We start from the raw sequence: 14993 nt of genomic DNA, 5'->3' as shown, positions 1-14993 counted from the left end.
AGGCCAGCAGCAGAAATAAATACCTTGTGACACTTGTCCTGAGTGTCTTGTAGCTCTTTGCTCTTGATAAGAAGTTTCTTTTCCATGGAGTTAATCTTGGCAGGAGAGTCCAAACCTGATACAACAGACCTAAACAAAGCCAAACACCACATAAATATAGACAAATGATGGGCCAGAAGTATCATTCAGAACATTGTTGGTTACACAGCAAACTGAGTGTGTAGGTGTTACATCTGTGACTGGCTAGCTCACTTGGTTTGGAATATAATATTAATGAAATCAGTGTCCAGGGTTTCGTCCTCAGCTAGGACCATTAGCTCTGCCCTAACTCTGGGCAAGTATCATACCAACATACCTGGAACAAAAGAATTATAATGGACACTGCTGGACAAATCGTTCAAAGGGCATTAAACACAGGAGCACTAGTGTCATTCTCATACATGTGACGTTCACAGAGACACATAGCACCATCCTTAAAGGAGGTTCTCAGACTTCAAACGCTTTGTAACAAAAAAATTTCATTAAAATAAACATCAAAGACAACCCTGAAAAGTGGATCATTGCATAAATGTTAAAAATAGCAGTGGTATCATAGAGGAGAAGGGTGCAGCCAAAGGGAAAACACCATAAAAGGGCCCTCTACAGGTGCAGGGACATATACAGGATGATCCCTGACAGTCACAGAAACATTCTGTTCCAACCCTGATCACCCACGATAGTCACTAAAATCTCGTCCTTCAAACACAGGAAGCTTCGATTCCCGGCACTAGCACGTCACTCCCAACGACCTTGCACTTCACTACTCGGTGTTTATTCTCTTTCTATTTATTCTGCACACACTTCTAGACGTTCTGGTCAACACCCTTCAGGACAATGTGTGCTCCCTGAAGAAGCAACGTTTTCATTCATTGTACTTATCCTCCAGTAGCAGCCCAGAGTCTAGCCCACAGTTTTCACAGAATAAATACTTCTCGAATGATTAACTCAGGAAATACCTGAATTCCAAAACCAATAACTGCTCTCACTTGTGTAACTCTTCACAGTTTACAAAGGGCTTTACTTAAATTATGTTTGATCCTCACAACAACCCTTTGAGGTTAGCAGAATAGGGTTATCTGATCCTATTTTGTGGATGAGGAAAGAAAGTCAGGTTCAAAGATGTTACATGACTTACCCAAGGTGCCCCAGTCAGCCAATGACAAAGCTAAGACCAGGACCCAGGTCTTTGGATTCCTAATCAAGGACTCCCTCCCTCCCTCTTTCTCTCCTTTCCTCCCTCTCTTCCTCCTCATGCTGTCTCTCAAGCTACACTGGTCCATCTACATTTCCTCCCAGAGGACACACCGCAGGTCCCATCTCAGGGCCTGTGCACTAGAGTCCTCTACCCCTAGACCTCAGCCTCCAAGAGTGCCCTTAGATTCCTTCAAGACTCAGCTCAAATCCCATCTTCTAAAGGGTTCAAGTCCTGGTCCCCCTCCTTCATTTCTCAAGCTGCCATATTCCTATATTCCCTTCTATCCTAAATATACTTGGTATCTGTCACCTAGTTTTCATGTCATCTCCCCCACTAAAAGGGGAAGTCCAGGAGGACAGGGGCTGTTTTTGCCTTTCTTTGTAACCCCAGCACTTAGCACAGTGCCTTACGTAACTTTTTACATAATAAGTAAAACAGAGATAATAATAGCACTTAGCTCCCAGGGATGTTAGGAAGGTCAGATGAGATGACATCTTTAAAGCACTTTGCAAACCTTAACATACTATATAAATGTTAGTTACTGCTGATGATGAGGATGATGATAAAGGCTTGCTTTCTGACTAATTTCATGATAAAACATTGTAGGGTAAATCACAAGGATTACTAAGTGTCAAGAATATATTTCTATGAATGTGGAATGTGGCTTATTTTTTAAAGACTGTTCAGGCCCCTCTATGATGTCTCCAATACCAGAGATGAGCAGTGGCCTCTGTCTTCCAAACTCCCTTTCTGTTAAAGGTACCCTATACTTCTATTCTCTCTGGTCTGTAACTCCAGGATTACCCATGATTCTTCACTCTCCCTCACCACACATGTCCCATCAACTGCTGGATCCAGTTGTTTCAGCCTCCACAAACATTTCTTGCATCCAACCCCTTCTCTACTCACATAGCCACCACCAACATAGTTCAGGTCATTCTCTCCTGTCCTCCAGTCTCTAATGATGAGGTAACCTTTCTCTTTGCCAAGATTAACCCCACTATACGTGCCCTGGATCACACTGCTTCTCACTTTCTCCATCAATCAGCAAGTATGATCAAATTCATACCATGTGCTGGGCAATGCACAAAACACAGAGGATGCAAATCCAAATAACAAAACAATCCCTACTCACCAGGAACTCCCTTCTAATAATGCCTTCTCCATATGATCCCCTACCTGAATTTTCCATTGCTCCCTATCTACTAATTTCTTCCTCGCTGCCTTCAAACATGCTCAAATCCCTCCACTTTTTTTGGCAAGACAATCAGGATTAAGTGACTCACCCTGGGTCACACAGCTACTAAGTGGCAAGGGTCTGAGGCCATATTTGAACTCAGGTCCTCCTGACTCCAGGGCCATGCTCTACCCACTGTGCCACCTAGCTGCCCCAAGTCCCTCTACTTTCAAAAACTTTCACTAAATTCTTCCATCACCACTAGGTTTCCTTCCACTCCATCCCCTCCCATTTTTAGCCAAATTCCTTGAAAAGACTCCTCCCCATCCCTCACACGTGACATTCCATCTCTTTTCTCTGTCTTTACAAGGGCTGTTCTCCATGCCTAGAATGCATTCCCCTTCTTCCCTCCACCTCACAGAATCTTTCCCTCTTTCTTGAAGATACAGTTTAAGCATCATCTTTTACACGAAGATTATCTTGATCTAACCCCCCTGTATCTCTAGTGCCCTCCCTTCCTGTATATTTTGTGTGTGTGTATACCCTGTACACACATATGCACATACAGACACAGACAGACACACACACTTATCTATAGGGAGAAGGGATTCTTTTATTCTTTGTATTTGTACCCCAGTGCACAGTGCCTGGCATATAGAAGGTGTTTAATAAATGCTTGTTGACTGATTGATTAATTATACATGGCTGTCCAGACCCTCCTACTCATCCGAAGTATACGTCCTCCATTTTGCTATTTTGGTGCTTGACAAATGTTCACTGTTTGGAAGTTCTAAGTACAGTCATTAAGAGCTCTTCAGAGGGAAAAAAAGGTGCTAAATAAATCTTAAAAAGAAATGAATAAATAAAAAGCACAACTAAAAAAAGACTATTGCAGAAATGTTGTGAATACAAACAGCTTGTGGAAATAATCTCAGAAACAGCAATAGGATGAAAAGACAGGATGGACAGTAAAGGAAGATGTAATCTTGTCCATCTGTTAATTAGCAGAAAGTTCCCCTGGTTTAGGGTCCAGTGGGAATGTAAAACTCATGCTATAAGCACCACATGGTCTTTGGTTCCACTTGGCATTGACAGGTCAGTGAGAACTCTGTCCTTCTGGGCATACTCTGATGACGAGGCCCACCTGGGCTTTCTTCTCACCAAAGCCTTCTGTTCATACCTTGAACCCAACCTCCTCCCATCCCTTCCAGCGCATTACTACCTCCACTATTGTATCTTTCTCTAATCTTCAACCTCTCCTTTCTACTGGTTCCTTCCCTGCTCCCTAAAAACACACTCAAGTCTCTCTTATCAAAAAATCCTCTACTAAATCCTATGATCCCCTTTAGCAATTATCTTTTCTCAATCAAATTCCTTGAAACAGCTGTCTATGCTAAATGCCTCCACTTCCTCTCCTCTCACTCTCTTCTACACCCTCAGCAACCTGACATACAACATTATTGCTCAGATGAAACTGCTTCTCTCCAAAATAATCAATAATCTCTTAATTGTGAAGTCTAATGACCTCTTCTTAATCCAAATTCTTGTTCTCTGAAACATCTAACACTGCCGATCACTTGCTCCCTCCTGGATACTCTTTCCTGCCCTGGGGTTCCATGACACTATCCTCTTCTGGTTCTCTTATCTGTCTAAGCTTCTTCTCACTATCCTTGGTTGGATCTTCAGCCATGTTATGCCCAATAACTGTGGTTGTACCATAAGGTCTGAGTCAGGCCCAGCCCCTCTTCTCTTTTCTCTCTCTAGTTTCTCACATAGTGACCTCCCATAAGTTGAATTATCATCTCTATACCAATGGCTTACACACACACGCACACATGCACACACACGTACACACATGCCTCTAGTTTTTCTCCTGAATTCTAGTCCCACATCACCAATGGTCTAAAGACATTTCAAAATGGATGCCCTACGCCCTATGCACTTCAAACTCAAAATGTATAACACAGAATACATTACCCTTCCCACAAAATTCACCTCAATTTGAAACTTCCTTATCACTACTGAAGAAAACACCACCTCTCAATCACTTTGATTCACAAGCAGTGTCACCCTCCAAATCTCACCCTCACTTCACATATTTAATCAGTCACCATATCTTACCACTTTTATCACCGTAACATCTCTCCATTCAAAACAATCACATAGTTTAGGTCCTCACTTAGGACAAATCATTCTAAGAGTTCCTATTTCAAGCCTCTCCTCACTTTAATCCATCTTCCATTCAGCTAACAAAGGAACTTTCCTAAAGCACAAGCCTGACCATGTCACCCTCACTCAATAATGTCAGTGGCTCCTTCTTCCCACCCCAACCCCTCAGCACAGTTCCAGTCTTCTTGCACACTATTTTCATTCCTGCACACTCTAGACATTCCAGCCAGATTGGCCTACCATCTCCCATTTCTGTGTCTTGTAGGATGGCTTTGCCAAGACTGGGATGTTCTCCTGTCCCACCTCTGACTCCTGGAATCCTGGGTCTCTGCCAAGACTCACAGCAGTTCTCCTTTCTTAAAAAAAAAAAGTCTTTCTTGACACTGTCCCCACTCCGTTGCTGGTGTGCTCCCCTCCCTTTCAAAACTACCACAAACTTATTTTGTTTATACTGTACCTACAGTTCTACACTTACTTATACCCACTGTCTCCTCATTAAATATAGACTCCTCAAATGCACTCTGTTTCGCTTTCAATTCTGTATCCCCAGAGCCCACCACAGTTCACCTGGCATATAGAAGGAGCATAATAAATGCCTATCAATAACTGACTTTGCTAAGGAAACCCAATTTTTAATTTTGCTACAATATCATGTGAAATTTCAAGGCAATTTGACCATACTAGCTTATGTTGTTAGGCTAACAGTCAATAACTTTAACAAATCTACAATAAGACACCTGCAATGCAGGTATATATTAAGCTGCATTAATTTAGAAAAGGAGTATACAAAAACAGATCTTGACAAGTCAAATGTTAAATTCTATTAGACCTTATCCAAAGAGAGACCATGATGAATTTCTCTTCAGTCCTAGCCTTAGAAGGAACCTTGGAGGTCACCTAGTCTACCAGCCTTGCTCTACACATGACGAAAGGCCGAGCAGATGAGATGACTCATCTGAGGTCACCAAAGTGTTGATGATGATCGTTCCCATTGAAATTGAACCTCAGAGCTGCTAAAGCACTTTCCATCCCCGCGTTCTCACGACGTTAGCTACGCAGGACTTCTAAACTGAAGTTCGGAAATGAAGTGATTTTTCTGAGTCACACAGCGAGTTTGGTGTCAAAGCCAAGATCCAAGTCCAAGTCACCTGACCTAAAAGGAAGCATTCTGGCCACCACACTACAGCTCAATAATTTCTCTGTCCCTCATGATTTTCTGAAAGATCTCTGATCTTGTTCCTCCCTCCACCATTTTTATTAACTGTACAACTGGGCATCACTATCACTTTGATTTCAAGTCATAGACCAAGGAATAGCCTAGATTCCTCTATCTTTGCCCTTATTCCACAACACAGTTTGATTGTACAACTATCAGACAGAATTATTAACTTGGTTTCTATTATCAATTAGCAATAAAAGTTAAGTTCCACAAAGTAAAAACCTTGATGGGAGTAGTGTTTGGGGTTGGTTTACTTAAGGGTGATACCACAAAAGCTTTAACGATTACTGAAGGTCTCCAGAGCCACTGTGCTGAGCTCACTGTTGTACGCCTGTGAGACCTGGACAGTCTACCAGCACCGTGCCAGGAAATCGCTTCCATTTGAATTGTCTTAAGATCACCTGGCAAGATAAAGTACCAGACACACTGAGGTCCTCACTCGAACTAAACTGCCAAGCATTCAAACTCTGCTTCAGAAAGCACAACTCCGATAGCTGTTCAAATGTACAACGTACATTTGCCAAAAAGACTGTTTTATGGAGAACTTGCATGGGGCTCCCATGGTGGTCAGAAGAAGCGATATAAGGACACTCTCCAGGTCTCTCTCAAGAACTTTGGATTTGATTTTGCAATGTGGGAGACCCTGGCACAGGACCACTCAGCATGGCATGCCCACACCATAGAAGGTTCTGTGCTCTATGAGCAAAGCAGGATTAAACCAATTCAAAGGAAACACAGGATGCTCAAATTTGGAGTATCCATCCCAAATGTTCACGCGGACTATCTGTGCCCAATCTGTGGTAGAGCATTTCAAGATTGTATTGGTCTGATCAGTCACAGTCAGACACAATGAAACTTGACTCTAGCATAGTGATGTCCTTTTGGTCCTCTTGGAGAACAAAGGACAACAATCAACCAACATTGGGTGAAAGAGAGAAGTCCAAGTTACAAGTGATAGGGCAGGAAAGAAACTTCTAAATTAAAAGGCATGCCTGTCACTGGAAAGGAGGCTCAGTCAGAGGTACAGAAGCATGAGTAACAGATAGGGTAAACCAGAATCTCACAGACATCACCAAGACTCACTAGGATGGGTACATACTACAGACCATTCATCCAAAAGGAAAAAAAGAGTTGGAGAGAAAAATCCAGCATATGGCAGTGATGGGAAGTGTCAATTCCATACATCTCCTGTTTCTGCCATTTGCACCGTCTGTCCCCCAGGTCTGGAATTCTCTTCCTCATCTTCTCTACCTTCTGGTTTCCTTCCCACATCCCACCTTCTACCCTTAATGCTGGTGCGGTCTCTGTTGATTATTTCTAATTTGTCCTATCTACAGCTTCTCCCCCATGAGTGTGTGGGCTCCTTGGGGGTCCTTCTTTGTATTCTCAGCACTCAGCACAGTGCCTGGGATTACAGCAGGCATTTAATAAATGCTGAGTGACTGCCTGGACACTAAGTAGCTCTTCTATAGTAAGAGCAGAGTTGTTGATAAATTCTTGACTTCATGAGCATTTCATTCTTCAAAAGACGGAACGTAAAACAAGAAGAACTGCGATCTGAGATTCATTCTTACTGACACAGCAAACGGCTGCTGAAGAACCTCAGGGAAAAACCCCTAAGAAAATCCAACCCAGGGGCCTAGTCAGGCCAACATCTACTTGTTAACGGAGGAGCCTGGCAAAAGGCATTCTCCAGTAACTCTGCAAACAAAGGAAAACCACCCCACTGCTCATCAGCTGGGGAAGGGGAACAAATTAAGATATCTGGAGGAATGGAATGGAGCTGTCCTTTTCTAAGGAGATGGCTTCAAAGAAATGAAGGAAAAAACTGAATGAACTGATGTCCAGAGATGTGAGCAGGATCAGAAGAATGACTGACACAACAACACCGTAAAGACAAATGACTTGGGAAAACTTAAAAACTCGAACCAACACAATGAACACCCACAATGCCAGAGGCCCTGATGGGACACAGGTGGGAAGCAGCTTGAATCAGTTCCCAAGAGTCAATTGTTAAATTGTCAGTGGGAGCACTTACACCTCAGAAGTTAGTGACTGGACTTAAGAAAGTGAAAAAGAAAATGTTAATATTGCAGATCAAGTTTTGTTAAATGTTAAATATTCACCAGCACATCCCTGCATGCTACCCACCTCCTGGCAGAGAGAGCTGATGGACTCAGGTTGCGGATTGAGACATGTTTTTTTTGACATGGCTAATTGGGGGGGAGGTTTACTTAACTATGTATATTTGTCATAAGGGTTTTACTTTTCTTTATTTTTCGATGAGGTAGGGGTGAGGAAGAAAGGGTAAGGGGGACAGAAAACAGGTTTATGTTCTTGGAAAAAAATTAAATCAAAAGAAGAAAAAAAGCCAAGAAAAGTCATCCCTGCCAAGGTCATTCTTTAAGGATGAATTGAGGTATGAGCAGAGAAGTGTGACAGTACACTGTAGGTCATCCCATGGCGTTAAGCAAATCTATCTCCTTCCCAAGATTACCATTCCATCTAAGTACAGTGCCATATCTGAGCTAAAACAGTAAAAAAATAAAAATCAACAAGTACTGCCTGCCACACTGAATGGCTCAAAAGAACAATGAAGAGTTAACAGCACATGATCAGAGTTCAACAGCAAAACCCTAGTCGGTGCTCAGTACCGTGTGCGATTCCGAGGTACAATGAAGATGCTAATAAAAGAACATGCAAGCTGCCCCCACACTGCTTGCCTACCCCTCCCGGCCACATCTCTGGGATGCAGCCAGTTATCCCCATGGAGAGAAATGCGCTTTGAGCAGCCCTGTGCATGCAGCCAGACACCCACACACAGCAGCACTGTCTCTTCAGACACGAAGCCAAGTTGATTTTTTTCAGTCCCTATTTTCTAGAAAAATTTACTCTTAAATAAAAATTTCTACCTAATAAACACATGTACTTTCTATGATGTGTATCATATACACAACAGGAGGAGGTTGGTATTGTTGCAGCATACACAACATAGAAGTTTTAAAAAATGACCTAAAAATACTTCTAAGTGAACCCTGATAATTAAGTTAAAAATATGATTAATGTAGCCTTTTCAATCAAGTATCTACAAATAAAATACATGAATGCTTCACAAAATTCCTTAATAAACCATTTAAGAAAATGCTTCATATCAGAGTACAATTTATATTTTAATCTTAAAAGCATGAATGTAAACACACACACACACACACACCACTCTAAACACTAGTCTAATAATACTTAAGAAAATTCTCTTAATCAAGACAGTGGTTTATTCCCATAGGGAGAAAGCCCCATGGCTGAGAAAAAAACTTTCAAAATAGTACCATAGTTGGAAGCACTAAGAAGACCAAGAATGGCTATTTAAGAATAAAACCAGAGAATCAAAATTAAATATGCCAAAGGCTCTACCTTAATTGTATCCCACAGACTCTAAAAATACATGCAACTGCAATCTGTAATATGGTGCAAAAAACTCATCAGCATTCTGTTTCCAAAAATATATTGGCTTTTAAGATATAACATTCTGGGATTTATGAACCAGCTCTAAAAGCCCATTTAAAAATAAACAATGTCCATCACAGGTATTTTGAAATACCAAATTCTGCTTTCCTAAAAGGTTTAACCGAGTATCTGACTTTAATTTGAAAAGCATTATAGCAGTCTTCATTTGCATTGTCACATCATTCTAGAATGATTAATATTTGATCCAAATCGCTTATTCAAAAAAATATGCATTAATCTGAGTTTAGCTACTCATATAATTCCCACTGCATCTTTACCAGTGCCCAAGACTACCAGTTAAATTTTGTTTGCCCACAGTAATGTGCCAAGCACTTTTTGTGCCTGTGATGACCTTGGCCTAGAGGACGTGGTACTGAAGAATCTAAATGTGGAACTGAGGGGAGCCCACCCTGGAATATGGAGCTTGCTCACTACAAGAAATAAGGAGCATCAGCTGGGTAACATCACTATTAAGATGTCAATCAACACATCCTGACTTCCCATAGTCAGGGTCTGATAAGCTAGAGGAAGGTGCATGTAACTTCTGAACCCCACTGCACTAAGGACTCTGAAACTCCCCTTTCCTATAATCTGTCCCTACTCTCTTCCATACATGGGAAGCTAGAGCAAGCTTTCGACCATTATGGAAGCTTCTGGTTCTGATTCTATTGAGCTACCTCCCCTCAAAGTAGAAAATGGAATGGAGATGGTGTGAATCTACCTACTTCCTCAAATGGAGCTATACATTCTGCACTTAAATAGCACGAATAAAAGACAACAAGATATGTCTATATGGCACAGGCAACAGAATGCCAAGGGGAAAGGCAGAAAGAACTTGACTCCCTAAAGAAGCCAGATGCTGTTGTAATATAAGTAAAATTCAATTAAAACCTGTTCACTATGAGAAGGATGTTTTATGTACAGCACCTCATGGTTGGTAAACATTAATATCAATCAGAAACTATTTAAAGTGGGTACATAGCAGGAACTGTCCAAAGAATAAGTCCCAGTCTTGGTCCATTCGTTCAAAATCTGTATTCCAAAAGAACAAAGAGACAAAACATAAGGAAGGGATGAAAATACACTTAGGGGAGGGAAGGAAGGATGCCAACCTGGCCTGGAATACAGGAACACATAGTACTATTTGTCAATTCTGATCTTCATAAGGAATCTAAGGCAGTCATGCAAATTAGTATTGGTTCACAAGCCTAGTCTGATGGGCTGGCAAACATCTACCTTGAACAGTTACTAGCACACAAAAACTAGCAGGTCAGTCCCTTTTGCGTTAATTTTAGGAAGCATCTAGTAGAGGAATAGCAAGATACATTGATGGTACTGCCTAGCTCCTTTTGGATTCCATAAAAATAATGCTAACAAAAACAAAGACAAAAAACGACCATCATTTCTGAATTAGCTAATTTGAACTGATATGACTATTACATGATCTGCTTTTCAATGATTTGTTAACTGCCCTCATTGATTTGAGAGCATTTGCTACCACCTACAAGTATATTCTCCTCCTTATTCCAACTTGCAACTAAGGTTTCAAATTTTTCACTTTTCCTGACAATGCTCCACTAATGCTTCCATCTGATGCATATCTGACTGAGTCTATTTATCAGTACATAGAAAAGTGCATGTCAGTTCGCCAGGACACATGAGATATTCCACTGTCACCTTACCATCATAGATTTCAGATTATAAATTCAATAAAATAGAAGCTCCTTGAGAGCAAGGCTCTATCTCACTTTTGCACTTTTATCTCTAACACCTGGCACATAGGGCATAAAGGAACTTAAAGCTTGTTGACTGACTGGCTTTGAGAGATCTTTTAAAGTCTTTCTGCAAGACAGGTAAGATGATTTAGATTTTATTTCCTTAGAGTATCTTTGGGAGGAATGAAATAGCTAAACAAGAAATGAGGAAGCACAAAATACTGAATGGACAAAGTAGCAAAAGGAAGAAGTAAGATGTGCTTAACTGGAGATTTGGGAGTTTTGTTTTGTTTTGCTTTTTGAAGGAAATGAATGAGAAAAAGAATGAGAAGACCAAACAGAGGCATGTGTTAAATATTTTATCTAAGGAAAAATGGGTAATCAGTCAAGGTAACATGGACATGTATAGAGCATATTTTTCTGGGCAATTGTTGCCTGCCCCATTAGAACGTTGGCTCAGTTACAAGAATCCAAGTCATTCCCCAACTGATACATGTCAAAGGATATGAACAGGCAGCTTTCAGGTGAAGAAATTAAAGCTATCTATAATCATATGAAAAAAATGCTCTAAATCACTGTTGATTAGAGAGATGCAAATCAAAACAATTCTGAGGTACCACCATCACACCAGGTAGATTGGCTAACATGACAGAACAGGAAGATGATAAAAGTTAGAGAAGATGTGCGAAAATTGGAACACGAATGCATTGTTGGTGGAGTTGTGAACTGATCCAATCATTCTGGAGAGCAATTTGGAACTATGCACAAAGGGCTACAAAACTGATCCAGTAATACCACTTCCAGATTTGTATCTCAAAGAGATCATAAAAATGGGAAAAGGACCCATATACACAAAAATATTTATGGCAGTTCTTTTTGCGATGACAAAAAATTAGAAATTGAGGCAATGCCCATAAATTAGGGAATGGCTGAACAAGTGGTGGTACATGAATGTAATGGAATACCATTGTGCTATAAGAAATGATGAGCAGGAAGGTTTCAGGCTCACATGAACTGATGCCGAGTGAAGGGAGCAGAACCAGGAGAACGCTGCACACAGTCACAGCCATACTGTGCGATGACTATCTTTGATAGACCTGGCTCTTCTCAGCAATGCAGGGATCTAACACGATTCCAAAGAACTCATAGTGGAAAATGCCATCCGCATCCAGAGAAAGAACCATGTAGACTGTAGTGCACTATTTGCTCTCTTTTTGTTTTGTTTTTTCCTTCTCATGACTCCTCCCATTGGTTCTAATTCTTCTTTACAATATGACTAATGTGAAAATGTTTAATATGAATGTATATGTAGAGCCTATCTCAGATTGCAAGCCATCTTGGGGAGGGGGGAGGGAGAAAGGAAGAGAAAATTTAGAACTCAAAATCTTATGGAAGTGAATGCTGAAAATTTAAAATAAATAAATTAAAACAATAAATCAATGAATAAATTAATAAATAATTGATTAGAATAAATCAACAAATTAATTAAAAAGAGGTGAGAGAGAAAAAAAAAACACTGCAAGCTCAGCACTGGCAAAGATTACTTCATTTTCTGTATTATATGACCAGCATTCCCTACGTAGTAGTAAACACTTGATTGACTGGTTGATTGGAAAGCTGAGCAGATAGTCAACTAAGAAAACTTAAAAATAGTAAATCAAACAATAAAAATATAAATCATAGTCTTTGCCAAATCTCATGATCCTTTCTCAATCCTCATCTTTTTGGGCCTATCAATCATTCCCCTCTCCTTGATAGCTTTCCAGGACACCCTTCTCTCCTGGTTCTCCTCCTAATTGTCATACAGCTTCTAAATCTCCTTTGTTGGATCTTCATTCAGGCTGGACTCACCATCAGCGGGTTAACAAAGCTCTATCCTGGGCCCTCTTCTCTTCTCTCTTTATACTATTTCTCTTGATGATCTTATCAGCTCCCAGGAATTCAAGTCTTACCTCTACATGTACTTATCCTGTCCTAACTTCTCTCCTGACTTCCAGGCTTACATCTCCAACTGGATGTCCAGAAGACATTTTAAACTCAACATGGCCAAAACCGAACTCTACATTTTCCCCAAACCCTCTCCACTTCAGTGTTTACCTATTACAGTACCATCCTCCTCCCAAATGGCCCAGGCTCAAAACTTCAGTGTCATCCTTGCCACCAGCACTCTCACCTCCTAAATCCCATCAGTTGCCAAGTTCTGTCATTTCTACCTTCTCCAATATACCTTTCTGTCCTCTGGCACTAGCAGCCCCTCATCCCCTCACAGTTGGATTATTTTAGCAGCTTGCTGGTTGGTCTCCCTGCCTAAGTCTCTCCAGATACAGGTTTATCTTCCACAAAGCTATCAGACTGATCTTAATAAAGCACGTGTCTAGCCATACCCTGCCTCCTCATTGTCTTACTAACCAAACATAAAATCCTGTTTGGCTTTTAAAACCTTTAGTAACTTTGCCAGTCTTCTTGCACCTCCTACCTACCTTGCTCCATACAATTCAATCCCATCATGTTGGCCTTGTTGCCTCTGTCCCCCAGCTCTGCCCACCATCACTGGTGTCCCCTCTACCTGGAATTCTCTTGCTCCTCATCTCTGCCTCCTGGCTTCAAGTCCCAGATAAAATCCCACAGATAAAATTCTGCATGAAAGAATCTTTTCCCAATTTCCCTTAACATAAGTTCCTTCCTTCTGTGGATTATCTCCAATTTATTCTGTTTGCATATTGTCTCCCTAACTAGACTCTGAGTTCCCCAAGACGGGGACCCAACACAGCACAGTACATGACACATGGTAGGGGATTAATGCTTATTGACCTGACTCTCTGAATTTGTAGTAACCACTAAAATAAGATATTTACCACTGAAAAGAAAGAACTGAGTATATATTATGTGCTGTTGAGTTATGGTAAAAAAAGGAAAACAATATTTCCCCCAAGACTTCAAAATAACAGTGAAAAGGAAGTAGGTCATCAATGGGAAAGCTTAGTTCTACCATTGAAGTCTGAAAAAAAAAAATAGCACAATGTCCCAGTCATAGATGACTGAGAAGCAGCTAAAAATACAAAAATAGATTTGAATAGAGGCAGATTAGAGTCACCAGCAAAGACATGAGAGCTGCCACCATGCAAGGAGGAGAAGCCTTAAGGAAAAAGTGTACAAAGGCACAAAGAAGGGACCCCGGCGGAGAAATGAGGAAGAAAAGAACTGAGGAAAATAAAGATCTAAGGTTCCCCCCTTTCCAACATAAAAAGCTAAGTCTTCATAAAGAGTTCAGGCCCTCCCTCAGCTCTTGTCCTCATTCCATCTCAGCTTTTTTTTTCCTCACCATTTCCCACCACAGATCCTCCACTGATGGTCAAGATAATGTGCTTGAGGTTTTCCCACATCCCACTTCTGGGTTTACTTATCCTTCCCATTTAAAACCCCCAGCTTTCTCCACCATATTAATCTGAGTTTATGGCCTCCTAGACCAGGCCACACTCATGGCCTCCAGGCAGTCTATCAGGATGAGCTCTTCTCCACTCTGATTACTCCCTTACTCGAGGGAATGTGCTGACCATTCACAATCCTTTCTATACCACATGCGAGTCGGTATTCTATTACTTGGAGTAAAATAGACCTTGGGTTCAAATCTGCTTAGAACAATTCCTATGTGACCCCAGCCAAGTCTCTCCATGCCTCAGTTTCTTTATCTAACCTCTAGAGAATAGACTCCCCAGGGTTTGGGGAAGACTCCAGGGTGATAACGCTGGTGAAAGTTTTGGGGATCTGAAAGCCTGGCACGAATGTGCGCTGCTGTCATCCTCACTATTATTAGGGTTAAGTTCATGTTTTTCTGCGAGTATACTCGATGTTCCAGTTCTAGGTTATCAACTCCTCCAGGGTAGGGAGTGGATTTTATTAATCTCTCTAAGATGAACACAAAAGACCTCATGAGCTCCCTGAAAACTTGGCAAGGCAGACTGGTTTCACTCTGCT

General features: G+C 41.1%; 1 protein-coding gene across 1 annotated transcript in view; it reads right to left on the bottom strand.

Moving 5' to 3' along the window:
* CIT (citron rho-interacting serine/threonine kinase) overlaps window positions 1-14993 on the bottom strand; it is a 159050-nt gene that overhangs the window by 84097 nt on the left and 59960 nt on the right. Inside the window, exon 11 of the mRNA XM_072600295.1 lies at window positions 24-129. Coding sequence (XP_072456396.1) covers window positions 24-129 — 106 coding nt within the window. The remainder of the gene's footprint in view (window positions 1-23; window positions 130-14993) is intronic.

Source organism: Notamacropus eugenii, chromosome 4 (assembly GCF_028372415.1).
Source record: "Notamacropus eugenii isolate mMacEug1 chromosome 4, mMacEug1.pri_v2, whole genome shotgun sequence".
In the NCBI taxonomy this organism is placed as follows: Eukaryota; Metazoa; Chordata; class Mammalia; order Diprotodontia; family Macropodidae; genus Notamacropus; species Notamacropus eugenii.
Note: the sequence above shows the minus strand (reverse complement) of the source record. Positions and strands in the feature narration are given on the sequence as shown.